The sequence below is a fragment of the Strix uralensis genome, chromosome 2 (assembly GCF_047716275.1).
Source record: "Strix uralensis isolate ZFMK-TIS-50842 chromosome 2, bStrUra1, whole genome shotgun sequence".
Classification (NCBI taxonomy): domain Eukaryota; kingdom Metazoa; phylum Chordata; class Aves; order Strigiformes; family Strigidae; genus Strix; species Strix uralensis.
This window is the reverse complement of record NC_133973.1, coordinates 134612834-134638891: the sequence shown is the minus strand read 5'-3', so window position 1 is coordinate 134638891 and position 26058 is coordinate 134612834. Positions and strand designations below refer to the sequence as shown.

General features: G+C 58.7%; 2 protein-coding genes across 2 annotated transcripts; both read left to right on the top strand.

Moving 5' to 3' along the window:
* The first annotated feature begins 8782 nt into the window (after positions 1 to 8782).
* Positions 8783 to 10038, top strand: LOC141940282 (erythroblast NAD(P)(+)--arginine ADP-ribosyltransferase-like). The gene is made up of 3 exons (XM_074861067.1): positions 8783 to 9464; positions 9874 to 9912; positions 10010 to 10038. Exons 1-3 carry the CDS (start codon positions 8783 to 8785, stop codon positions 10036 to 10038), a joined length of 750 nt encoding a protein of 249 aa, XP_074717168.1.
* A 1091-nt stretch (positions 10039 to 11129) lies between these two features.
* Positions 11130 to 25784, top strand: LOC141939847 (neuronal acetylcholine receptor subunit alpha-10-like). Its single transcript, XM_074860422.1, has 4 exons — positions 11130 to 12207; positions 23936 to 24090; positions 24385 to 24917; positions 25063 to 25784. The coding sequence occupies exons 3-4, from the start codon at positions 24410 to 24412 to the stop codon at positions 25545 to 25547; spliced, it is 993 nt and encodes a 330-aa protein (XP_074716523.1). The 5' UTR covers positions 11130 to 12207; positions 23936 to 24090; positions 24385 to 24409; the 3' UTR covers positions 25548 to 25784.
* The last annotated feature ends 274 nt before the right edge of the window (positions 25785 to 26058 follow it).

Below are 26058 nucleotides of genomic sequence, written 5' to 3'. Positions count from 1 at the left end.
TGAGGCATTTCTTCGATCAGCCTCAACTTTTGCTTTCTCAGGCTGTTTTCCTCAGTTTCTCGCAGGCCTGGTTTCTCATCTCTCACAGCCAGTACCCTCAGTGCCCCCAATACTCCCAGTGCCCCCCAGTACCCTCAGTGCCCCCAATACTCCCAGTGCTCCCAGTGTCCTCAGTACTCCAAGTGCCCCCCAGTGCTAAATGCCAGGTACCCACCAAGTCGCTCTGTCACTTCCCCCCCCTTCCCCCTTTTTTCTCAACAGGCCAAAGAGGGGAAAGAAAATAAGGCAGGAAAAAACCCCAACACTTGTGGGTAAAACAAAAGCAGTTTTAGTACAAGCAAAGCGAAGCAAAGATCCGCACACGGAAGCAAAAAAGAAAACAGATTTATTCTCTACTTCCCATGAACAGGCGATGTCGGGCCTTCTCAGGAAGCAGGGCTCCCATACACGTAGGGGTTGCCTCGGAGGACCAAGGGTGACACCCCCCCCACCCCCCCCCCCCCTTCCTCCTTTCTCCCAGCTTTATACTGAGCAGACGTCAGATGGTCTGGAATATCCCTTTGGTCAGTTGGGGTCAGCTGTCCTGGTTGTGTCCCCTCCCAAGATCTTGCCCACCCCGTCCCACCCAGGGGGGGAAATGTCAGAAAGATCCTTGGTGCTGTGTAAGCACCACTCAGCAGTAGCCACACCACCAGTGTGCTATCAACACCCTGCCAGCGCCCAACATGAAACACAGCACCATGAGGGCTGAGAGAGGGGAAAACCAATTCCGGATCAGCCAGACCCAGTACAGCCCCAATACTCCCAGTGCTCCCAGTGTCCCCCAGTACTCCCAGTGCCCCCCAGTACCCTCAGTGCCCCCAATTCTCCCAGTGTCCCCTATGCTGCCAGTGTCGCCCAGTCCTCCCAGTGCCCTCAATACTCTCAGTGCCCCCAGTGTCCTCAGTACTCCAAGTGCCCCCAGTGTCCCAGTACCCCCAGTGCTCCCCCTGGGCAGCCCTTGCAGGGTTCCATGGCCGCTCTGGCTGGGCAGGGTCACGGGTGGGACCCCACAGGGGGCACTGAGGGGGGGACAAGCGAGGGCCAGCCCCCACCCTGCGCTGGGGGGTCCCCACCTGCCGCCCCCATCATTGCAGTGAGTTCGTTGGGGCTCAGAGCCCCTCACTCCGGCTTGGAGGGGGGGGGGGGGGGGGGGGTGTGAGTGTCATCTCTGTGCAGCTGTGGGAGATTCTATTGTTAAGAGTCAAATTATGTCTTACTGGTAAATGATTAAGAGGCAAGTTGGCATTGGCCTGTCAGCCCTGCACAGCTGTGGGAGAGTCAATACTTAGCCAAATGGACTTTGGTTGGTCAGCTTGGGGAGAGAGGTCAGCTTTTGGGGAGCTCAGCCAGAGAGCTCAGCCAGAGAGCTCGGTGAAGGTGGATCTGCGTAGGCCCGCAGAGGCCTGGAGAAGCAGCAAGGCTTGGAGGAGAAGCAGGCCTTGGAAGAGAGATACGAAGCCGTGCTAGTGTGAAGAAGATGGCAGCACCGAGACTGCCTGCATGGTGTGGAACTGTCTGTGGGGTAAGAGTATTGATGACTGTCTAGGTGCTGATTTGCGTATTATGAAGTAAGAGCTTGGATGAGAGCAAAAGTATGTATTATTGTATGAGTATGTATTAATGTAAGAAGAGAGAAAAAGAGATATTAAAGAAAATAAACAGCCCCTGCCCTGCAGAAAGAAAGAAGAACATTGTGACGTGTGAATTATTTTGGCCGCTGCAAGTTAATACAACTTACTACAACTTAGTACAATTTAAAGCAACTTATTAAATTTAATACAGGGCGGCAGGCAGAGGGGCTGATCCCCGCTGTGCTGGAGGGGGCTGCAGGGATACCCCAGCCCAGAGCTCACGGCAGGCTGGGGAGGAAGGGGGGGGGGGCTCCCTGAGCCCAGCACCCACCCCCAGTCCAGGATCCCCCCCCCGAGTCCAGCATCTAGCCCCCCCTAAGATCTGTACCCCCACCCCCAAATCCAGCCCCACAATCCAGCTGCCACCCCCTGCCTCTGGTGGGTGCTCCCCAGCACCAGGATCGGGCCCCACCCAAGTAGCAAGACCCCAGCCCCACTATCGGGACTCCAGCCCCAGTGACAGAACCCCAGTCCCAGTATCAAGACCCATCAGAGCTGCAAAAATGACGTCCTTGGGCACAATCCTGTCCGAGGCCCCTCACAGCAATGAGCACCAACTGCTGGCAGCCATCGGCTAGCAGGCATGCGCTCCCCCCTTTTCTTGAGACTTTGGGCTCACAAATCCAAGCTCTCAGCACTCAACACCCAAACCTCAGTTTGCGGCAGAAAAAGAGCCGCCGTCGCTGTGGCACAAGAGTCAGAGGTCCCTCAGCCGGAGCGGATGCGGTCGTTCCTTTGGCCAGTGCTGATCAGTAAATGGCAAGTATGGAAGCACAGAGGGATCGGCGGGCAACGCCCCGCTACTCGCTACCCCCCCATTGGGACGGGACACAAAGATGGTCCCGTGAAGGTTCCTACGTGGATCTCGGGCGTTACACGCAGGCAGGCAGAAAGCGCCACGTCCCAACGCGCCGGGGCCTGGCCTCAGCTACGGGGTCTCGCAGCTACGTTGGCCCCGGGGACCCGAGCGGTTTGGCTCTGAGCCTCCAAGCGTGCCGCGCCGCGCCGTGCCGACACAGGGGTCCCTGATTTCGAGGGGGACACCCCAGCCCCTCCTGAGCCCCTCGCAGGGGGAAGGACGTGGCAGGGGGGGCTGCCGGGTGTCACAAAGGGGGCTCTGCCCACCCTGTGATGTCACAAAGGGGGCTCCGCCCGCCTGCCCCAGTATAAAAGGCCGCAGCCGCACTGGGCCCACAGTCATGGCGCGTGGCAACGGGCCCACCCTGGCCCAGAGGCTCCCGCTACTGATGCTCAACGTGCTGCTCGTCCTGAGCAATGCTACGTCGACGGCCAAGAGCTTCTGTGTAGGTGACGCTGCACCGCACTGTGCCAGGGGGTGGGATGCTGTTGGGTGGTGGTGGGAGCTGTGGTGTGGGCCTGAGAGCTGCTCCCGTCTCACCCAGCTCTTGGGGTCCTGCAGGGGATGAGGAAAAAGGAGAAACGTTGCAGAAGGAGAGCGAAAGCCCAGATGCAGAAGCCAAGTGCTGAGCGGTCGCGGCCCCAAGCACCCTGCAAACAGCCGACACCCCACGGCAGGCCTGAGCAAACTCCTTCCTGGGCGGCTTCTCCACCAACAAAGAGAGGAATGAAGGAGCCTGCACTGACCCTGGAGACATGGTGAGTGCCGGGGGAGACCCCCAGAGCCTGCCCCAGCCCCTCAGCCCGTGCCCTGCCCGTCCTGCCGGAGGGGTCGGCGGGGTGCAGCAGGTTCACTTCCCTCTGCTCCTCTGCAGTGCCATCGCGAAGGCACCAAGCACGGGCGACCTGTGGCAGCGGCTACCCAGGAGGATGTACTCCTCGAGCCCCCCCTTGATGTCCAGCTCCGTTTCCTTGGACAGCTTCTTCTGTGTCCCGCCCAGGCAGCGCTTGTATCAGCCGCATTGGATACACACCTCGACGAGTGGCTCCATTTCATCAGGGGACAGCTGCTTCTGCATCCCGGAGTGTGGGATTGCTGCCATGGAGGAGCTGGTGGCACAAGAGAGCTCGGGACACACCCAGTACCCCGAGGACAATCAGGGGCTGGTCGCAACAGCGGGCGGCGATGGCACCCTCCCCAAGGAGCGCCTCCAGCCCCCCACCTGCATGGAGGTGGAGGCGAAGCTGCTGCGGCCAGGAGCCAAAATGTGGCTCAATGGGCAGAGAGTGGAGCTGCCACGGGGGCTCCTGGACACAGACGAGGCTGTGGATGGGAACAACATGGCACCGGACAGAAGTGCCCGGCTCTGGAGGTGTCTTAAGGCCTGCTGGAATGGTGCTTACAGTCCTGCTGCTGCTGCTGCTTCCCCAAGCCCCCGAGGTGACAACGCTGTTCCCAGAGGAGCAACGGGCACCCTGGAGACAGCAGACGGGGGTGTAGGGCTGGGAACCAGACAGGGGTGACACCATCTTAAAACATGAAAAAATTAAAATGATCTTTTCTCCATCCCTGGTGCCGTGGTTCTTCCACCCAGACCTTGACGCACCTTCTCCCCATCCCTTTGCCAAACCTCCCCTTTGGGTCCCTTGCTGACCCCCCCCTCCTCTGCTGGGTCTCCCCCAGGTCCTGGCTCCAAGCTCCCCTGGGCTTTGTCACCTCTGTCCGGCCCCATGTCCCTAAGCACCACGACGGGGACATTTTCTTGGCCCAGAGCTGCTCCTGCCAGAGCAGGCAGGGACTGTGCCTGCCTGCACCCTGCCTCCTGACCCCCTCCAGAGCCCGGGGGCTGCGGGTGGGGGCCCGGCCCCATGGGGATGACCACCACAACCTGCCCCGTCCTCAGCAGCGTGACGGCAGGGGGGTGGGGGGTCAGTGCCAGCTCCGCATCGCAGGTCAGCGGGGCCAGATCTGGCCTCAGGTCCTGCAGGAAAGGGCCGAGCCCCTGGCGGGATCTTGCACCCTGCAATTAGTACTTGTCAACCACCGGTAGCCTGAGCCATGGTCTCCACTCGCCTCAAAAGCACCACCAGCAAGAACGTGACGACCCAGACGGAGCAACCACGCAAACATGCAGCAGTCCAGGTCCCAGGCTGCAGGGAGTGCCTGAGCCTGTCAGTGCTGTTGGAGGGCCGCAGTGACAGTGCCTGTGTGCGCTGTGACCAGCTGGATGACCTGCTCAGCCTGGTGGCAGAACTCAAAGAAGAGGTCGAGAGATTAAGAAGTATTAGGGAATGTGAAAGGGAGATTGACTGGTGGAGTTCCACCTTGGCACCCATGAATCAACAGGAGCAAATAGAGACTCCAGGCAAGGCAGGTGATCCCTCACCCTCATGCTACCAGGCAGAAGGAGGGGACTTAAGAGATGAGGGAGACTGGAAACAGGTCCCTGCTCAGGGAGGCAAGAAAATTCTCTCCCAACCTCCCTCACCCTCCATGGTGCCTCTTCACAATAGATTTGGGGTTCTGGAACTTTTGAATGAAGACATGGAGGAAGAGAATGAGACAAACAATGAGGAAGATCAAGGACCACCAAGGCCAGGTCACTCTAGAAAAGGTATTAAAACCAGCTCTGAAAGGAACCCCAGAAGAGTCATTGTAATGGGGGACTCCACTCTGAAGGGTGTCGAAGGCCCCATATGCAGACCAGACCCGCATCATAGGGAAGTCTGCTGCCTCCCTGGGGCCCGCATCAAGGACCTCACAAGAAGACTCCCCTCTCTAGTTAAACCCAAGGACTATTACCCTCTTCTGGTTTTTCAGGTAGGTAGTGATGACATTAGCAGGAGAAGTATTAAATTAATGAAGAGAGATTTCAGGACCTTGGGGAAACTGATCAAGGGGTCGGGGGCACAGGTGGTGTTCTCCTCCATCCCTCCAGTTGGGGGGATGGATGAGGATGAACACCGAAGAACACAACAGATGAACTCGTGGCTTCAAGACTGGTGTCACCGTCAGGGCTTTGGTTTTTTCGATCATGGGTTGGTATACAGGGCACCAGACCTCTGGGCCTTAGATGGGATACACTTGTCCCAGAAGGGGAAGAGGATCTTGGGGCAGGAGTTAGCTGGGCTCATTGACAGAGCTTTAAACTAAATTTGAAGGGGGAAGGGGGCAAAACACCAGCCCATCTGAAGTGCATGTATACCAATGCACGCAGCATGGGTAACAAACAGGAGGAGCTTGAAGCCGTGATGAAACAGGAAAATTATGATGTTGTGGCTATCACAGAAACATGGTGGGATGCCTCCCATGATTGGAGCGTGCCAGTTGATGGCTACAAGCTCTTTAGAAGGGATAGACAAGGTAGGAGAGGCGGTGGGGTAGCAATGTATGTCAGGGACTGTTATGATTGCCTCGAATACAAATGCAGTGAAGACAGGATGGAATGTCTTTGTGTTAGAATCAGGGGGAAGGCCAACAGGGCAGATGTTGTAGTAGGAGTCTACTATAGGCCACCCACGCAGGACAGGGAGGTGGATGAAATATTCTATAGGCACTTGGGTGTAATCTCACGGTCGATTGCCCTTGTTCTTGTGGGGGACTTCAACTTCCCAGACATCTGCTGGAAATACAACACAGCAGAGCGGGACCAGTCCCGAAGATTCCTGGAATGTGTAGGGGACAACTTCCTAACACAACTGGTAAGAGAACCAACCAGAGAAGGTGCCCTCCTAGATCTCCTCCTTGTGAACAGAGATGGACTGGTGGATGATGTGGCAGTTGGAGGACGACTAGGGCACAGCGATCATGAAATAATAGAGTTCTCTATTCTTAGGGAGGCCAGGAAAGGGCTAAGCAGGACTGACATCCTGGACTTCCAAAGAGCTGATTTTGTCTTGTTTAGGCACCTGCTTGAAAGGATCCCTTGGGAGACGGTTCTGAAGGGTATAGGGGTCCAGGAAGGCTGGGCGCTCCTTAAGAAGGAAGTGTTAATGGCTCAGGAGCAGGCAGTCCCCAGGTGCTCTAAGAGGAGCAGGCGGCAGAGAAGACCACCCTGGCTGAACAGGGAGCTTTGGCTACAACTCAAGGAGAAAAGGAGAGTTTACAGCCTTTGGAGGAAGGGGCTAGCCACTCACAGTGATTACAAAGATGCTGTGAGGCTATGCAGGGCGGAAATCAGGAGGTCCAAAGCCCAGCTGGAAATTAATCTAGCGTCAGCAATCAAAGATAACAAGAAATGTTTCTATAAGTATGTCAATAGCAAAAGAAAGACCAGGGAGAGTCTCCATCCCCTGCTAGATGCTGAAGGAAACTTGGTAACAAGTGATGAGGGGAAGGCTGAGGTCCTTAATGCCTTCTTTGCCTCAGTCTTTAATAACAAGACTAGTTGTGTTGAGGGAATCCAGCCCCCTCAGCCAGATGATAGAGACTGGGAGAGCGACCCCCCCGCAATCCAGGAGAGAGTCAGTGACCTGCTACACCACATAGACACACACAAGTCTATGGGACCGGATGGGATACACCCAAGGGTGCTGAAGGAGCTGGCTGTGGTGCTCGCCAAGCCGCTTTCCATCATTTACCAGCAGTCCTGGCTGACCGGGGAGGTCCCGACAGATTGGAAACTGGCCAATGTGACGCCCATCTATAAGAAGGGTCGGAAGGATGATCCGGGAAATTACAGGCCTGTCAGCTTGACTTCGATACCCGGGAAGCTGATGGAGCAGCTCATCCAGAGTACCATCTTACAACACATGCGGGACAACCAGGGGATCAGGCCCAGTCAGCATGGGTTTATGAAAGGCAGGTCCTGCTTGACAAACCTGATCTCCTTCTACGACAAAGTAACCTCCTTATTGGATGAGGGAAAGGCTGTGGATGTAGTTTACCTTGACTTTAGCAAGGCCTTTGACACCGTTTCCCACAACATTCTTCTGGTGAAACTGGCTGCTCGAGGCTTAGATGATCGCACACTTTGCTGGGTAAGAAACTGGCTGGATGGCCGGGCCCAGAGAGTTGTGGTAAATGGAGTTAAATCCGGTTGGAGGCCGGTCACGAGTGGTGTCCCCCAGGGCTCGGTTTTGGGGCCACTCCTGTTCAACATCTTTATTGATGACCTAGACGAGGAGATCGAGTGCACCCTCAGTAAGTTTGCAGACGACACCAAGCTGGGTGGGAGTGTTGATCTGCTTGAGGGTAGGGAGGCTCTGCAGAGAGATCTGGACAGGCTGGAGCGATGGGCCCAGGCCAACTGTATGAAGTTCAATAAGGCCAAATGCCGGGTGCTGCACTTGGGTCACAACAACCCCCAGCAGCGCTACAGGCTTGGGGAGGAGTGGCTGGAGAGCTGCCAGTCAGAGAGGGACCTGGGGGTGTTGATTGACAGCCGGCTGAACATGAGCCAGCAGTGTGCCCAGGTGGCCAAGAAGGCCAATGGCATCCTGGCTTGCATCAGAAATAGCGTGGCCAGCAGAGACAGGGAAGTGATCTTACCCCTGTACTCGGCACTGGTGAGGCCGCACCTCGATTACTGTGTTCAGTTTTGGGCCCCTCACTACAAAAAGGACATTGAATGACTCGAGCGTGTCCAGAGAAGGGCAACGAAGCTGGTGAAGGGTCTGGAGCACAGGTCATACGAGGAGCGGCTGAGGGAACTGGGGTTGTTTAGTCTGGAGAAGAGGAGGCTGAGGGGAGACCTCATCACCCTCTACAACTACCTGAAAGGAGGTTGCAGAGAGCTGGGGATGAGTCTCTTTAACCAAGTAACAAGTGATAGGACAAGAGGGAATGGCCTCAAATTGCGCCAGGGAAGGTTTAGACTAGATGTCAGGAAGTATTTCTTTACAGAACGGGTTATGAGGCAGTGGAATGGATTGCCCAGGGAGGTGGTGGAATCCCCATCCCTGGAGGTGTTTAAGAGTAGGGTCGATATAGCGCTGGGTGATATGGTGTAGATGGGAACTGGCAGTGCTAGGTTAATGGTTGGACTAGATGATCTTCAAGGTCCTTTCCAACCTAGTTGATTCTGTGATTCTGTGATTCTGTGATTTATCCCCCGGGGGTTTCCTGCTCGGGGCGGGGGGGGGGGGGGGGGGGGGGGGGGTTGGGTTTGTGGGTGTGGAGGGGTTTTTGGTAGCAGGGGAGGGGCTACAGCGGTGGCTGAAGCTTCTTCAAACTCCCCCGGCTCCAGGTCAGAGCCGGCACCCCCCCACGCTGGCGAGATCTTGACCCCCTCCAGGAGGTGGCACTGGACATGGCCCCCAACTCCTTCGACGACCAGTACCGGAGCTGCGGCCGCATGATGGAGGAGGAGCTGGAGGAGCTCAACCGCAGCGAGTTCGCCCGCAACTGCGTCTATGCTGAGGCCTGGACCCTCGCCGCCGCCAAACGGCGGAACCGGCAGGGCCACGTCCCCCAGCCGCCGGCGCTGCGGCCGGAGCACGCGGTCGCCCTCCTGGCGTACACGCTGCAGGAACCCCTGTACCGGGAGTTCAACGCGGCCGTGCGCGAGGCCGGGCGCTGCCGCGAGAAATATCTGGGCGCCTTCTGCTTCAAGACGCTGCATTTCCTCCTGACTGAGGCCCTGTGTGTCCTGCACGACGCCCAGCCCCGCCGCTGCCACCACATCTACCGGGGCGTCCAGGGCGTCCACTTCACTGCCCAGCAGCACCAGTCCGTCCGCTTCGGCCGCTTCACCTCCACCTCCCTCCAGAACAAGACCAGCCAGCTCTTTGGCCAGGACACCATCTTCTTGGTGGAGACCTGCTACGGCGCCCGCATCAGCAACTTCTCCTCCTTCCCCGGGGAGGAGGAGGTCCTCATCCCGCCCTTCGAGAGCTTCGAGGTCACCGACGTCGCCCGCAATGGGAACAGAGCCCTCATCCAGCTCCGCTCCCAGGACGCGCGCAGCACCTACAACTGCGAGCCGGTGAAAGGTGACGCCCCCGCTGCGGGGAGGGGGGGGACGGGGGGGTGGCCCCTTCCCACCAGCTCTGCCGGGAAAGGGGGGTCTTGCTCGTGGGGAGGGGGACGGGGGGAGTTTGCCTTCGGGCGTGCGTCCTTGCACGTCTCCCGGCCGCTCTGCCCCGGGGTTTGCAGTGGGGGCGATTGGCAGCAAAGCGTGGCACGGCACGGCACGGCACAGCATGGCACGGCACTGAATGGCATGGCATGGTGCAACACAGCATGGCGTGATATGACACGGCATGTCAGGGCGTAACGTGGCACGGCACAGCATGGCATGCGGAGGACGGCGCAGGACAGCACAGCATGGCGTGGTACAACACGGCACGGCACGGGGAGGAGAAGCGCGGGGCCCGTGCGGACGGTTGGTTGTTTCGGCAGAGAAGAGATGCCAGAGCCGGGCGTGTGTCTTCAGCGCAGGTGAGCCCAGAGACCTGCTGCAGCCGGGGCGGGCAGCCCCCAGCCAGACCCCCCTCACCCCCGGCTGCCCCTGACTCCTCCTCTGTGACACCCCCAGGCAGGAGCGTCCCCAGGGACGCCCCGTGATTCTGGGGGCTCCTCCTGGCAGCCACGGCCCTGGCAGCGGCCGGTCGCCCATGAGCCACGAGGCCACCGAGCCACAGTGAGGAAACGGGGTCGTGACCGGGACCCACCGGCTTGACGGCGACAGCAGCGGGATGGGGGGGCTGGGGACACGGGGACGGTGTGTCCCCACGGGGACCCGCGGAGCCCGGATGAGGCCTTCAGCAGAATGGGGAATGGGGCTTGGTGCCGATGGGGACGCAGGGGGCGGACACGCAGTGGCAGGGCTGATTTTGGGGGTGTCCCTGCCCAGCTTTTCGCTGGTCCCCAAAGGAATAAAGACTTATTGTGGGTGCAGGGTGTCCCGGGGGGTTCCTGTGGCTGCCTGGGCTGGGGGCAGCGCGTGGCGGGGGCTGTACCTGGGGTCTACTCCAGCCCCCCCCCATCCAGAGCATCCCTCAGAGCGATGCCGGCGCCCCGGACCCTGCTCGAGGCGTCCCCATGGAGGGGGTGAAACTGCTCCTGGGGTTTGTCCCGTGGCAGAAACAGGGGGGGGGCACCCCCGAGCCCGGTGCTTTTTGGGGACAGTTTCCCGGGGCTGGTGGCAGCAGCATGCCCAGACCGCATCAGCAGGGGGGGTCACGCTGTGGCACCCCCCGTTTCGTGGCCAGCCCCAGGGGTGCGCGGGGCGGGGGGGGGGTGTTGGCAGAGCTGTGCAGGGGCGGGGGGCACAGGAGGTGGGCAAAGCCCCCCCTGGGGCTGGGGGGAGACCTGGGTGCTAGGCAGGACCCCAGCCCCCCAACTGCAGGGGACAGAGAGAAACCCCCGGAGAGGGCGGGGCGGGACCGGCATCCCCGGGAGCAGCGGCTGCAGCTCGGGGCGCCACGGGGCTTCGTTTTGGGCAGACGGGAGCCCCGCCCCCGAGCTGCACCGGGCCCCGCGGGAAAGGCTCTGCCCACCCGCCCCCCGCTGCGGAGCCGCCCTGGGCTCGGCCGGGCGAGAGGGGACGGGCCTCGGGCTGGGCGGGAGCGCGGCTGGAGGGCCGGGCTCGGATTGGCCAGGGCAGCTGTCCATCGCGTGGGACGGCCCGGGGGTGGGCGGGGGCTGCGCACCGGTCGCCGCGGTCGAGGAAGCGCCTGTGCGCGCCCCGGTCGGGTGTCGCTTGTGAGTGCTGCGTTGGGACCGGCACGGAGCTGCTTTTTCGCTCCGCCGACGGATCCCGCCGTTTTGTCCCTCCCGTGTGTTACCGGGGGCGGGAGGTGAGCGACCGGCTGCGTGGGGACTGGCCAGCGGCCGGGTTCAAACCCCGCCAGGCCTTTGGGCTGAGAAGGGGACAGATCGGGGCCTCCCGGCGATCCCTTGGCCCCTGAAGGTTTGATCACCTTCACCGGAGTGCCCGTGCTGCGGCTCCCCCCGTGCGAGCTGAGGGAAGATTCCGGTGTTGCTGTTCGGTGGGAGGCGGATCGATGGCGATGCAGGCGTCGGCCCGGGGGCTGTTTACGGCTGCGTTGAAGAATTCCGGGCATTTCGAATATCCCTGGACTGTTGGCGTTACCTGTTGCCGTCTTACTGCTGGGAGCCAGCCCGTGGCTCAGGCTTGGTTGGGGGTGAAGCAGCTATTGGAGAGAATCCCCCGGAGATCGGCCCCAGGGCTGGAGAATTCCGAGTGGCTGGGGGCGTGGGGTCGCCCGGGCAAGTGCCTGGAACCGTGGGCACCTGCGGTGCATTGGAACTTCGCTCCCTTATTCCTCCCTTATTGGAGCTTTGGGGTTTGTTTGGAGAAAGTGTAATTGCAGAGGGGCCCAGGTCACTGCAACATGCTGGAGCCTCGCCCACACCTAGTGGGTGCTGCTAAAGCCTGTCCAGTGCCCTCCGAGGAGGGAGAAGGGCTCTGGGGCTGGGAACAACCGCCCAGACACCGCGGCCCCTCCCAAGTCCTCAACAGAAGCTGCAGCCGCTCCAAGGCTGAGGGCAGGCGCTGCCCCTGAAGCAGGGGCCCAGCCCACGCTGGTGTCGGGTGCTCCCAGACAGAAGAAGAAACACCCAGAAAATCCCCTGGCAGTGTACGGGGTGAGGAAGAAGCAGGGCCAACGCCAGAAGAGGAGGAGGAGGCGGCAGAGCCAGGGACAGTCACCCCATCGTTACCCCTGAGTGACCTGCCAGAGAAGCGGAAGGATTTCAGCATTCCCCCAGGTGAGCACCTCGTTCCCCAGATGCTCCAGTGCTGGGATCGCAGGGCCAGGAGTGTGGAATGAGAGGGGAGGGAGGCCAGGCAGCTGGGAGCCCTGTCTAGGGAAGGGGCATCGACAAGGCAATTGGGAAAAGGACACAAAATCTCAGTCTCCAGAGGCGTCTCCTGTCAAGGGTGAGGGAGAGGCATCCCTTGAAGGGAGATGTTAGATGTCATCCTGATGCCTGTGAGCTGCTGGCTGCCAGCAGTTGGTGCACGTTGCTGTGAGGGGCCTTGGACAGGATTGTGCCCAAGGACATCATTTTTGCAACTCTGACATGTCCATCCCAGGGAGGGCAGAGAAACCAGCAGACACCTGTGGCAGTCAAAGATAAGAAAGCTGAGAAACTTCACAGACAGAGCAATGAGCCAAGACGAGGCCTTATATGAAAAACTCAGAGTTCATGGAAAGCGGGGAGGTCTCGACAGATTGGAAATAGGCCAATGTGACGCCCATCTATAAGAAGGGTCGGAAGGATGATCCAGGAAATTACAGGCCTGTCAGCTTGACTTCGGTGCCCGGGAAGCTGATGGAGCAGCTCATCCTGAGTACCATCACACAACATATGAGGGACAACCAGGGGATCAGGCCCAGTCAGCATGGGTTTATGAAAGGCAGGTCCTGCTTGACAAACCTGATCTCCTTCTACGACAGGGCGACCCGCTTATTGGATGAGGGAAAGGCTGTGGATGTTGTTTACCTTGACTTCAGTAAGGCCTTTGACACCGTTTCCCACAGCATTCTCCTGGCAAAACTGGCTGCTCGCGGCTTCGATGGGCACACGCTTTGCTGGGTAAAAAACTGTCTGGATGTCCGGGCCCAAAGAGTGGTGGGGAACGGAGTTAAATCCGACTGGCGGCCGGTCACGAGTGGTGTCCCCCAGGGCTGAGTTTTGGGGCCGCTCCTGTTTAACATCTTTACTGATGATCTCGACGAGGAGATCGAGTGCACCCTCAGTCAGTTTGCAGATGACACCAAGTTGGGTGGGAGTGTTAATCTGCTTGAGGGTAGGGAGGCTCTGCAGAGAGATCTGGACAGGCTGGAGCGATGGGCTGAGGCCAACTGGAGGAGTTTGACTAAGGCCAAATGCCGGGTGCTGCACTTGGGCCACAACAACCCCCAGCAGCGCTACAGGCTTGGGGAGGAGTGGCTGGAGAGCTGCCAGTCAGAGAGGGACCTGGAGGGGGGGGGGGGATTGATTGATAATGAGCCAGCTGTGTGCCCAGGTGGCCAAGAAGGCCAATGGCATCCTGGCTTGTATCAGCACTAGCGTGGCCAGCAGGGACAGGGAAGGGATCTTACCCCTGTACTCAGCACTGGTGAGGCCGCACCTCGATTACTGTGTTCAGTTTTGGGCCCCTCACTCCAAAAAGGACATTGAATGACTCGAGCGTGTCCAGAGAAGGGCAACGGAGCTGGTGCAGGGTCTGGAGCACAGGTGTGATGGGGAGCGGCTGAGGGAACTGGGGGGGTTTAGTCTGGAGAAGAGGAGGCTGAGGGGAGACCTCATGGTCCTCTCCAACTCCCTGAAAGGAGGGTGCAGAGAGGGGGGATGAGTCTCTTGAGCCAAGGAACCAGCGGCAGGCCAAGAGGGAATGGCCTCAAGCTGCGCCAGGGCAGGGTCAGACTGGCTCTTAGGAAGGATTTCTTTGCAGAAGGGGTTGTTGGGCGTTGGAATGGGCTGCCCAGGGCAGGGGGGGAGTCCCCATCCCTGGAGGGGTTGAAGAGTCGGGCTGACCCAGCGCTGAGGGATCTGATGGAGTTGGGAACGGTCAGGGTGAGGTTCATGGTTGGACTGGAGGAGCTTCAAGGGCTCTTCCAACCGAGATGATTCTGGGATTCTGTGAAGCACATCTCCCACTGATGGAGCGTTGCTGGGTGTTTGGCAGCGAGAGAAAACTAGGAAGGTGGGCAGCGACCAGCCGCAGGGAGGCCGCTGGGGCTGGGTAGCCAGTCAGTTTTCCCAGTGTGATGTTTAATACTCGGCTACCTGAGTTCTAAACCGGCCTTTGCCCTGTTTGTTGCCCTTGCTGTTTCTGCAGCACACGTGGAAGCTGTCCCCCAGGCTGCATGCATTATGCAAAGCCTTGTTTGTTGCTGTAGAGCTGTCAGCCTCTCTGTACAGAAAGACAAAGGGTTCTGTTGAAAAAAGTGTTTAATCATTTAACTAAAGATAGTTCAGCCCTTGATCTGTAATGCCTAAAGATAGGCCAAGCACAGCATCGAGTCTCGTGACTTCTCATTGATGCGTGCTGAGTGCTGCAGGGATATTTAGGGTTCTCTTTGAAGGTAGTGTGTCAGCAATAACGTGTTCGTCACTTCGAAATACCAAGCTTTAGTTTTGTCATGACTTGACCTGAAGATAATTCTGTTAGGGTAGAACGTGGGGGTGGCCTCACTGCAGCCCGATGATGTGGAGGAAAAGCAGCTCCGGCTCGTTTCCAGAACTCTCCGTAGGAGGGCTGAGAAGGAAACCAGCAGGATGCGGAATGCTCTTCCAAACCCAGATCTGTGAAAATCCCAAGAGGATTTTGGTGACCCCCGAGTGGTTAGGTGGTGTGAAAGACAATAGTTCTGCAGTTCAGCGCCCTGGAAAACGGTTCTTGTCGACTCGGTGCGTTCCGTGCCGCTCGCTTGGGCTGTCCAGGCTCTGCTTAGCCCCAGAGGGAGCGAGAGCTTGCAGGGCTGCGCTGTGCTTCCATCTCTCAGCTCACGTATGGTTTTCCAGCTGTAAAATCATTCAGGAAACACACTGTGTGTATGGGAGAGCTGACTATACCTCCACATGGCAGCTTTCAAGAGCTCAGTGGGGGATGAAACGAAGCCTGCTGAAGCATTCTGGGTTTAGTTTTTTTCTTTTTAGGGTTCATGTTAGTAAGTTTTAACTGCAGTGCAGTAGGATGCACCACTTTGGAGCAGAAAGCGTGCTGCTGAGCCTGCCGAGCTGGGTGGGATTCAGATCTGTCCAGAGCACTGGCTTTAAACTTCCTCTTCAAATTATTTCTTTAGAACACACCGGAGTGTGAAAAATACGCCTGCTGTCCTCTGCCTCCTTCCCTAGAAGATTCTGGTTGTGTAACTGAAGACGACGATAACGCAGGAAGACCTTTGAGAGACGTCTGTTTCCATTTGTTAAAACTCTACAGTGACAGGTAAATGGGTAAATAGTTCAAAGACGACTTAGAAAAGCCCTGATCAGTCAGTGACTTGTTGAATTCACAATCCAGGGGCATGAAATCAGCTTCAGTGTTTACCAAACCACTTGCAGTAGCCAAAAATCTGCCTCGTGTGGACACCTGTGGTGATGCTGTCACTGCTGGCGATGGTACAGATGATGAAACTTAAGCTTTGGAGCGTGTTTGTGGTTTTATTTCCTTACGTGTTTTCTGTGTCTGAAGAGCGCCGTAATCTTGCTTCACCGTAGTTGCCTTTGAGGCACTGAGGAATCTGCAAGAAGAACACATACAAAAGAAAAGATTGTGACAGTCTGGCTGCAGACCTAAGAGCAAAAGGATTTTAGCAGTTACTCCTATCTTTTTAAAACAACCAAGCAAACAAAAAAACCCAAAACCCCACATAAATCACATACATGGAATAACTGGAGGTGGGTGAAGGGCAAGAGCTAAGCAGCACCGATTTCTGATTTTATGTGGACACGATTAGCTCTTTCTGTTACAAATCTCTTTCCCTACAGGCACTATGATCTTGACCAGCTGCTCGATCCCAGGAGCATAACGTCTGACCCTCTGGACTATTGCCTCAGCTGGCACCTGTGGGAGGTGCTCAGGGCCCTGAATTACACCCATCTCTTCAAGCAGAGTCAGGGCGTGCTCAACGCCAGCTACGCCGCCCAGCTGGAGAGCGAAGGCCTTTGGGAATGGGCTGTCTTTATACTGCTGCACGAGCCTCACACGCAGTGAGTAAAAGATTGTATTTTCCTTGAAAATAATGCGATTGCTGCTTTATGGACCTGCTGCGTAGACCGTAACTGTCACGGCTTCTCTCACCTTGAATTGGAACTGCGTGGCTGGAGAACTTCATGCCACGAGTGAAAATTGTGTGCTAGGATTACAAAGGGGCATGAATAATTCTGCTTAGTTAAATGTCTTGGTAGATGTTAAATCAGGTTGTATTGTAATGACTGTAACTCCTGAACTGTGCCACAGAAGCAGATCTCCTCGTCATTTTGATACCCGGTGGCCGCGTGGCTCGTCTCCGGCTCAGCGAGCTCACCACGTTCAGGAACGTGTCCTGAAAACATCATTAAAGCAAAATATCGTCAGTGTTCCCACTGGAGCTGAACAGACGGAAGTGTGTTTGAGAGGAAAGCTTGGGAATCGTCAAAACGCACATTCGGCTTCTGTTGTGAAATACAGACTTCACAAAGAGTTGTTTTAAACTTGTGAATCGTACATCTTCTGTGCAGAGGTGTCTCCTGCTGTTAATGTTGACAGCCACCATTAACACATGGAAATAGAATTTTTTCCAACCGATAACTTCAAGTAGAGCCTGTATATTGCTTCTAGGGGCCTGGCTTATACTTAGATGTTTTTAAGCTTAGAATCTTTAAGATCTTACAGAACACTGGTGATGGCTTTTCTTAGTGGTTAACCTGTACTGAAGGAATTCAGCTGATTTTAGAGCTTTCCTTAACGTCCTACAGTAGGGCTGTTGGCGGCATGGCGAGGCTGGCGCTTGCTACGCCCGTGCCTTCCCCGTGGCCAAAAAATACAGTGCAGCCCTCGGCTGCTGGTATCGAAGTGTCTTCTGATGGAGGGATGTGAAGGATTGCTTGCTGGGGTAACGCCTCGTCCTCTCTTCCCCAGCACACGGGAGAAAGCAGTGCGGGAGCTCCTAAACCGGCACTGCGCGCTCGCCGAGACCCCCAAGTCCTGGGCCAAGGAGACGTTCCTGACGCAAAGGCTCTGCGTCCCCCCGGAGTGGATTCATGAAGCAAAGGCGGTTCGAGCGAGGATGGAGGATGACAAGCATAAAGAAGCCCTCTTCTTGTTCAAGGCTGGGCACTGGAACCAGTGTCACAAGCTGGTTGTCAGGCACTTAGCCTCAGGTGAGTCTGCTCTCCTGATTTGTTTTATTCTCCTCCGAACGGCACACACAGCCGCAGCCAGAGCAGATGTCGCTGGGTGTTTGGTGACAGGAAGGGGTAGGGCTGTGCTGCTGGCAAGGGGGTTAGAGTGGCTGGCTGTTCCACAACAGCTCTTGCTTGATGCCTGGCGTGATAACGCCCTGAAAGGAGGGTGCAGAGAGGGGGGATGAGTCTCTTGAGCCAAGGAACCAGCGCCAGGCCAAGAGGGAATGGCCTCAAGCTGCGCCAGGGCAGGGTCAGACTGGCTCTTAGGAAGGATTTCTTTGCAGAAGGGGTCGTTGGGCGTTGGAATGGGCTGCCCAGGGCAGGGGGGGAGTCCCCATCCCTGGAGGGGTTGAAGAGTCGGGCTGACCCAGCGCTGAGGGATCTGGTGGAGTTGGGAACGGTCAGGGTGAGGTTCATGGTTGGACTGGAGGAGCTTCAAGGGCTTTTCCAACCCCAATGATTCTGGGATTCTGTGATGGTTCTTCACTGCAGCCGCGTGAGAAGGGCTCAGCCTCTGCACGTCCCCCTTCCTGGGCCAGAGGTGCCTCAGGGAGCGAGGGCAGCGGTGGCGTTCCCGCAGCCCCCATCCTGTGGGTGCCCCTGCTCCAGGGAATGGGGGTGCCCTTACACTGGTGGGGTCAGGGAGTTACAAAACTACCCAAGAGTGCAGTCCCTCGGTTGCTTTTTCTTTAACGATGGCTTGTAAGAAACTTTTCTGCTCTGTTACTGACGTGCTTGTTCTCTCGAGATGCTATTATTAATGAAAACTACAAGTACCTGAAAGGATTCCTGGAAGATCTTGCTCTTCCAGAGCGTAGTGCACTCATCCAGGACTGGGAGGTGGCAGGGCTGGTCTACCTGGATTACATCCGTGTTATTGAGATGCTCGATAGGATTCAGCAGGTAACAAACTAAAACAGTTGTGGGTTGTTTTTTTTCCCTACAGTTTGGAAGCTCACAGGGAGTCTCGCTTTTGGATCAACCTTTTACTCGCTGCTCAGTGCCAACGTTAGCGTTTCCCTTTGGCAGACGCTGGCAAACAGAATATGGTGCATCTCTGAAAAGACAGAGGTTTGGTAGATGCTGTCCAAATCAGGTGTGGGCTCTGTCCTGCAGACGGGCTCTCTGGAGCATGACGGGTTAGTGAAGGAGAAGAAACACGATCAGCGGTTAACTAGCTAGTTAGCGGGGAGTCTGCCTGTCAGTCCCCTCTAGTTGAGTTCCAGAATTCCCATTTCCCCCACTCCAGGTGGTAACTTTAAGCAGGTTTTAGTGTAGACCGCCTTCTCTTGGATGGATTTGGTTTAGAGCACACTTGGCCGTCCGCCGGCGGTTCTGCTGAACCTTTGGGTTACGCGGAGGCTGATTTTTCTTCTTTGCTTCCAGCTGGATTGTTCCACCTACGAGCTGGAGCGGTTACATACCAAAGTGACGTCGCTGTGCAACAGGATAGAGCAGATCCAGTGCCGCAGCGCCAAGGACCGCCTGGCTCAGTCGGGTACGGTGACACGGGGACACTGATAGCCAGCAGCCCCCTGGGGACGCTGGTTTTACAGCCTCACCCCGCCCCTGCGGGCTGTCGGTGTGGCTGTTCCTCAGCCTGTGGGATGGGGAGGCTGTGGGTGGGGAGGTGAGCCGGGGGCTGCTCCAGTACTTACCCTGCCTGCAGCTCTGCCAGGCAAGCTCCTGTCCTTGCTCCCGAGGAATTTCCCCTTGAATCGCTGAAAAATTCGCTCCAATTTCTGTGAAAAACGAAAAAAAATCCTGCCACGCTCACTCCTGTGCTTGCTCCCAAGAAATTTCCCTTTGAATTGCTCCTAAATTCACCCCAAATTCTGTGAAAAGTGAAAAAGAATCCTGCCAGGCGAGCTCCCATCCTTGCTCCTGCGCTTGCTCCTGTGGAATTTCCCCTTGAATTGCTGCTAAATTCACCCCACATTCTGCAGTAAACAAAAAAAAAATTCTGCCAGGTGAGCTCCTGTGCTGGCTCCGGTGGAATTTCCCCTTGAATCGCTGCTAAATGCACCCCAAATACTGCAAAAAAATAAATCCTGCCACGCTCGCTCCTGCGCTTGCTCCCAAGAAACTTCCCCTTGAATTGCTGATAAATTCACCCCAAATTTTGTGAAAAATTAAAAAGAATTTTGCTAGGTGAGCTCCTGTCCTCGCTCTTGCGGAATTTCCCCTTGAATCGCTGCTAAATTCACCCCAAATTCTGCAAAAAAAAAATCCTGCCACACTCACTCCTGCAGAATTTCCTCTTGAATTGCTGCCAAATTCACCCCAAATTCTGTGATAAATGAAAAAAAGTCCTGCCACGCTCACTCCTGTGCTCGACTTTCCCCTTGAATCACTGCTGAATTCACCCCCGATCCTGCCGTACCCGAAACCGAGCTGTGCCGCCGCCGACGCTCCCTTTTCTCCCTTCTCTCCCCACAGACATGGCCAAGCGCGTGGCCAACCTGCTGCGCGTGGTGCTGAGCCTGCAGCCCCTGGCCGAGGCCACCCCGGACGCCCAGCGCGTGCCCCTGCGCCTGCTGGCCCCCCACATCGGGCGCTTGCCCATGCCCGAGGACTACGCCTTGGAGGAGCTGCGCGGCCTCACCCAGTCCTACCTGCGCGAGCTGACCACGCACTGAGCGCCCATCCTTCCACCCATCCTTCCACCGAGGGACAGGTTTTGGGTTTTCTTCACCCTTCGTTAACCCTTCCCCTTGTCAGGAGGACGAACCACCTCTCTGGCCGCACAGGTTTTTCTGTTGAAGTTTTTAAAAAAAAAACCAATTTATTCCGTGGGCTGACGCAGGATTTTTTTTTTTTTTGGTGTAACCTGGGGGAGCGGTGAGACACGTTGGACCTTCCTGCCTGGCGCCGTGCCCCACCCAGCGCTTTCTAGAACCGAGAAAGCCCGTCCTGCCCATCCTGCCTGCCCAGAGCTGCTACCTGGGGAGGGGGCAGGTCCTTCCCCTCCCGCGGTGGCGGTGCCGAGGACATTTCAATGAACTCTGGGATGGTTCCATGGGCAGATCCCCCCTCGCCGCGCACCCCACCTGACCACGGGTGGGCTTTGAGCAGGGCTTTGTGGTGAAAATGTGCTGGGGGGGGTGTGGGGAGGGAGGGAAAAAAAACCCTTTCGGAAGCGTCTTTTCATCTTGGTAAGTGGGGAGCCCCCTGCGGCGTTTTGCTTCTCTGTCTCCTGAAGCGAAGCTCCTCGGGGGGGGGGTGACACCCGCCCCGCTGGCCCTGCTGCGCTCTGGGGCTCCGGGTTTCTGCTGGGAGGGGGCAAATTCTGCGCCGAAAGTGGGGAAAAAAAAAAAAACACCAAAAGTGATCACACACCCCCCCAACTCCGTTGACATCAAGCGCAGCCGCCGTCCCCCCCAGGACCATCCTGCCCGTGACCCCCCAGCCGCCTCCCTGTGCTCCGCTGTGTCCAGCCTCTACTCTTGCTCTGCTTAGGAACCGACTATTTTTGGAAGAAGGAGAAGAAGAAAAAAAAAAAAAGACACAAAACCAAACCTGTCTGTCGGTCTGCTCTGATTTCAGGGTTACTGCAGCGGCCCCTCCTGCCACGGCTCGCAGTAGCCAGCGGCTTCCAGCCCGCCTGGTGCTGCTTTGCGTTGGCTCACCGAAGGTCTTGATGCATGAGGGTTATGTAAAGGTTTTTATTAAAAAAAAAAAATATAAATAAATGATCTAGATTATTTTCCTGTCTTTTTGAAAACAATAAATAAAATGTTTATAGTATTCTCACTGTTTCCTTTGCTTTTTACGCAGGATTTCTGGTTGGGAGCCCCGTGGCTGCATCTCGTGGCTCTTACTGGTTAGACTGGGCTTAAGCAGACTTAAGGGATGGTCTGAGCCAGGAAGACCCTTTGGGAAGGCTGCGGCACCCAGGGAAGCGTCCTTTGGAGCTGTGGAAGAAAGTGGGAACAGCAGGAAGAAAAGCGGAGAAGGAGGGGGGGAGCTTGTGGGGAGCCCCAGCCTGGTGCTGGGCACCTCCTGTGGTGTGAGGGAGAGGAGGGGGTGGAGGCCGGGGGGGTGCTGAGGGGGGATGGCCGTGGCTTGGAACAGGGATTTCTGGAAAGGGGAGGGATGAGCTGGGGTCCAGCTTCATGGCAAAGGGTGAGAAGCACTTTTCTGTGCAACACAGAACAGCTTCAGGCTGAAAACGGGGGAGGTGGGGGGGTGTCCAGAAATGGGTTAAATAAACCACAGACGATTATCCTGGGCTGGGCACAAACCCACACCCCAAGGTGGGGCGACAGCGGGTGCCCGGCCCTTGCTTCTGGAGAGGGGGCTGGGGGGGTCCTGCCCCCCAGTGAGGGGCACGAAGCAGCAGCAGTAGGTGGCCCCGGGCGCGCGGCGCGGTGCGGGGAGCCAGGGCAGCCCGGCTGCGCCTCTTCCATTACCCTAATTGCGTCTCTGCAAACCCAGCTGCTGCCCTGGGCTGAGGCCGGGACACGGGGCCAGGGATCAATAATTCACCGCCTGGAAACAAAACCTCCAGCCTTAAAACCGATCGGCGCCCTGCTTGGCATCTGCTGCCGGGGATCGGTGTGGGAAAGGTGCCAGGGAGGGGCCGGGGGGGAGTGGGAGTCAGTGGCCTCCCCCACGGCCGGAGCTGGGGAGACGCTCCTGCACCCCTGCGGCAGGGACCTCTGCCACTTACTGCTTTGTCTCCTGGGTCATGTCCCTTAACCTCCCAGGATTTGTCCACAACGGGAATAATCTTCCCTTTCCTTGCTCTTTAACTGAGACCGGACACCGGGATGTCCGGCACCACGGTCCCTCCGCCCTGGGCCCCACAGCATCCACCCTCAGCTCTTCCCACCACCCCCTGCCAAGGCCTCAGTGGGCTTCAGCGCCCCCCACGTCTCCCTGATTTCCACCCTGAGGTTTCCTTTTCCAGCTTGCTCTGAGCCAGGATCGTGGGGAGCAACCCCCAAACCCTGCAGCCCCCCAAGCCCTGAGGCACCTGGAGACGGTGGTTTCCAGAGCACGAAGCCGCTGGCGGCTCCAGGCAGGCAGAAGCTCCAACAACGCGGCGAGGAGCGACCTTGTCCCTGCCTGCTCCAGCCCACGGCACGGTCCTTGTCACCACCCAAACCGCGTCCCCGCCCCCTGCCAGGTCCCAGCTGGAGACCTTCCATCCTCCCCCCCCCCAACACCTCCACCACCACAGGGCTCGCTGCACCGAGACCGTCTGTCCCTGGGGGGGGCCCTGTCCCCCCCCGCCGCGTCCCAGCCCTGACGTCACCCTGGCGCTCGCAGGCAGCACGGCCCCCCCCCGTGTCCCCCGAGATCTGCACGGGGCGGGAGCGCGGCGGGATGAAGCCCGGAGCTGGCCCTCTGCTCATCCTCTGCCTCGCCGGCTGCCTCCTGGCCCCGGGTAAGCGGCGGAGGGGGCGGCGAGGGGTGCTGACCGCCCCCCCCCACCCCCCCGGGCCCGGGGAGAGGGTCCCCCGAGCCCTGCGAGCAGCGGCAGCCCCGCACATCGGGCAGCCCTGAGTGGGGGACAGGGTCGGAGGGGTTGGGGAGCTCGGGCTGGTGGCGAGGAGGGACGGGGGTCCCCGCATGCTCCCCTAACCCCGCTCAGCTGGTTCCTGGGGGTCTCTAGGGAGGGGTCTGGCTGCACCCTCAGCTGTAGCCCCTCCAGCCCCGCTCTGGGTCCCCGCAGGCTGCCAGGGGGCTCAGGGCAGATTCGCCTACAAGCTGTTCCACGACCTCTTTGCCAACTACTCCAGCGCCCTGCGGCCCGTGGAGGACACAGAGCGGGCGCTCAACATCACCCTCCAGGTCACCCTCTCCCAGATCATCGACATGGTGAGTGGCACCGGCACTGGCGGCCCAGCTCGGCCAAACTGGGACCCCCTCCCCCTCACACTCCTGGCCATGGCTTAGCGGGGCTCTGCTCTCCCCCAGCGGGTCCTGCTCATCCCTCGAAACTAGCCAGGACCCCTCAAAACCAGCCCAGGTCCCCCTGGGTCAGCTCAGACCACTTGAAGACAGCTCAGGCCCCCCCAAAACCAGCAGAGCCCCCCCGCAGCGTGGGCTTGCATGAGGGAACTGGGGGGTTTAGTCTGGAGAAGAGGAGGCTGAGGGGAGACCTCATGGTCCTCTCCAACTCCCTGAAAGGAGGGTGCAGAGAGGGGGGATGAGTCTCTTGAGCCAAGGAACCAGCGGCAGGCCAAGAGGGAATGGCCTCAAGCTGCGCCAGGGCAGGGTCAGACTGGCTCTTAGGAAGGATTTCTTTGCAGAAGGGGTTGTTGGGCGTTGGAATGGGCTGCCCAGGGCAGGGGGGGAGTCCCCATCCCTGGAGGGGTTGAAGAGTCGGGCTGACCCAGCGCTGAGGGATCTGATGGAGTTGGGAACGGTCAGGGTGAGGTTCATGGTTGGACTGGAGGAGCTTCAAGGGCTTTTCCAGCCTTGGTGATTCTGGGATTCTGTGACTCAGATCTCTCCACCCCCACCCCAAAAGCAGCACCCTCGAAGGCAGCTCAGCCCCTCCAGAACCCTCGCAGAGTGTTGGGGACTGACGGGGGGGTGTGGGTGGCACCAGGGTCTGTCCCCTGCACCCACCCGCTGCCCTCGGCAGGACGAGAGGAACCAGGTCCTCACCACCTACCTGTGGGTCCGCCAGGCCTGGCTGGATGCCCACCTCGCCTGGGACAAGGACACCTACGGCGGCATCGACAGCATCCGCATCCCCAGCAGCTACGTCTGGCGGCCGGACATCATCCTCTACAACAAGTGGGTTGTGCTGGACCGCCCCCCCCGCCCCCAATGGCTCCCGGAGCTGGGAGGGCTCAGGCTGGGACTGGGGAGGGGCTGCATGGGAGGTATTTCCAACCTTGGGGCTGCACGGGGGGGGGTCCCGGTGTGGGTGATGAGGGCGGGGGGGGCCAGCACCACCGAGCCCACACTTTGGGGGGCAGGGTGATGCAGGGAGGGGACACAGCGTTGGGGGCAGGCGCTTGGCCCTGCAAAGCCCTGGCCCACGTGGGGCTCGGAGCCATCCCGGCCCTATGGCCGTCCCTCCCCCAGCGCCGACGACCGCTTCGGTGGCTCAATGGAGACCAACGTGGTGCTGCGCTCCGACGGGCTCATCATGTGGGACTCGCCTGCCATCACCAAGAGCTCCTGCAAGGTGGATGTCTCCTACTTCCCCTTCGACGGGCAGCGCTGCCGCCTCACCTTCGGCTCCTGGACCTACAATGGGAACCAGATTGACCTCCACAACCGCCTGGACACCGCGGACCTGACGGATTTCGTGGAGAACGTGGAGTGGGAGGTGCTGGGCATGCCAGCCACGAGGAACGTCATCACCTACGGCTGCTGCTCCGAGCCCTACCCCGATGTCACCTACACCCTGCTCCTCCGCCGCCGCGCCTCCTTCTACATCTTCAACCTGCTCCTGCCCTGCATCATGGTCTCCTTCCTGGCGCCGCTCGGCTTCTACCTGCCAGCCGACTCGGGGGAGAAGGTCTCACTGGGAGTGACAGTGTTGCTGGCCCTCACCGTCTTCCAGCTGTTGGTGGCAGAGAGCATGCCGCCCTCGGAGAGCGTCCCGCTCATCGGTGAGCCTCGACAGCACCCAGAACCCTCCCATGGGACCCACGGGGGGATGGATGGGCAGCACCCATGCGAGGGTGGCTGCGGCGTGGGGAGGGGAGGGTGGGGGTCTCTACCCCTTCGCAGCATCACTGTCCGTTGCCCACGTAGGGAAGTACTACATCGCCACCATGACCTTGATCACGGCCTCAACCGCGTTGACAATCTTCATCATGAACGTCCACCACTGCGGCCCGGGGGCCCAGCCCGTGCCCCCCTGGGCCAGGCAGCTCATCCTGCACCACATGGCCCGGCTCTGCTGTGTCTACGAGGTGGGTGAGAGCTGCAAGAGCCCCCAGCGGGCTCTGGGCGAGCGGGCAGACGGAGGGGACGCTGCGGGGCTGGGGGAGAGCCCTGGCGAGGGGGAAGTGGGTTCTGAGGCCAGAGGTTGTCCCCGGGACCGCTGCCTGTGCCACCACGATGGGCTGCTGAGGAACGTTGGCTACATCGCCGGCTGCTTCCGACGCCACCGAGCCGCCCAGCGCCGGACCGGCGAGTGGAAGAAGGTGGCCAAGGTGATGGACCGCTTCTTCATGTGGGTCTTCTTCCTCATGGTCTTCCTCATGAGCGTGCTGGTCCTGGGCCAAGCTGCCTGACGGCCCCCTGGATGCATCGCCCTGATGCACCCACTGCCCACAACCCCCCCGCCCGCTCTGGGGACGATGGTGGCCATGGGTGTCCCATGAGAGTGGCTCGTCCCTGGCCCCCCCATAGCTGCAGGGTGGGAGCTCCACCAGCACCAGGCAAGGGGAACCTGACAGCGGGACCGCCACCCCAGCCAGGGCCACATCATCCCATTCCACGTCCCACCCAAGAAACCCAACAAAAACCAAATAAACCCTGGACTGTGTCCTCCCTCTCCTGCCGGGGGGCTGGGGAGGTTGCGGGGTGTCACTGCCCTGAGGGCTGGCGGGATCCTTCCGTGAATGGGGCTGTGCCCGGCCCTTGTGGCGGCATCTGGAGCTCTGCAGCGGGGGGGTGAGTGGGCAGAGCATTTCCCGCGAGGATTGGTGCTGCTCAGGGGGGGTTTCTCATCCCCCAAAACAAAGCCCTGTGGCGCCCCGAGTTCTAGCTGCTGCTCCCAGGGGTGCCGGTCCCTGTCTGGCC

Excerpts from the sequence above, each read along its gene's own strand:
- LOC141939847 (XM_074860422.1), top strand. The coding sequence starts at position 24,410 with ATGGAGACCAACGTGGTGCTGCGCTCCGACGGGCTCATCATGTGGGAC. Across the intron at positions 24,918-25,062 it reads GGAGAGCGTCCCGCTCATCG|GGAAGTACTACATCGCCACC; the intron begins GTGAGCCTCGAC and ends TTGCCCACGTAG.
- LOC141940282 (XM_074861067.1), top strand. The coding sequence starts at position 8,783 with ATGGCCCCCAACTCCTTCGACGACCAGTACCGGAGCTGCGGCCGCATG. Across the intron at positions 9,465-9,873 it reads CAACTGCGAGCCGGTGAAAG|AGAAGAGATGCCAGAGCCGG; the intron begins GTGACGCCCCCG and ends TTGTTTCGGCAG. Across the intron at positions 9,913-10,009 it reads GGCGTGTGTCTTCAGCGCAG|GCAGGAGCGTCCCCAGGGAC; the intron begins GTGAGCCCAGAG and ends TGACACCCCCAG.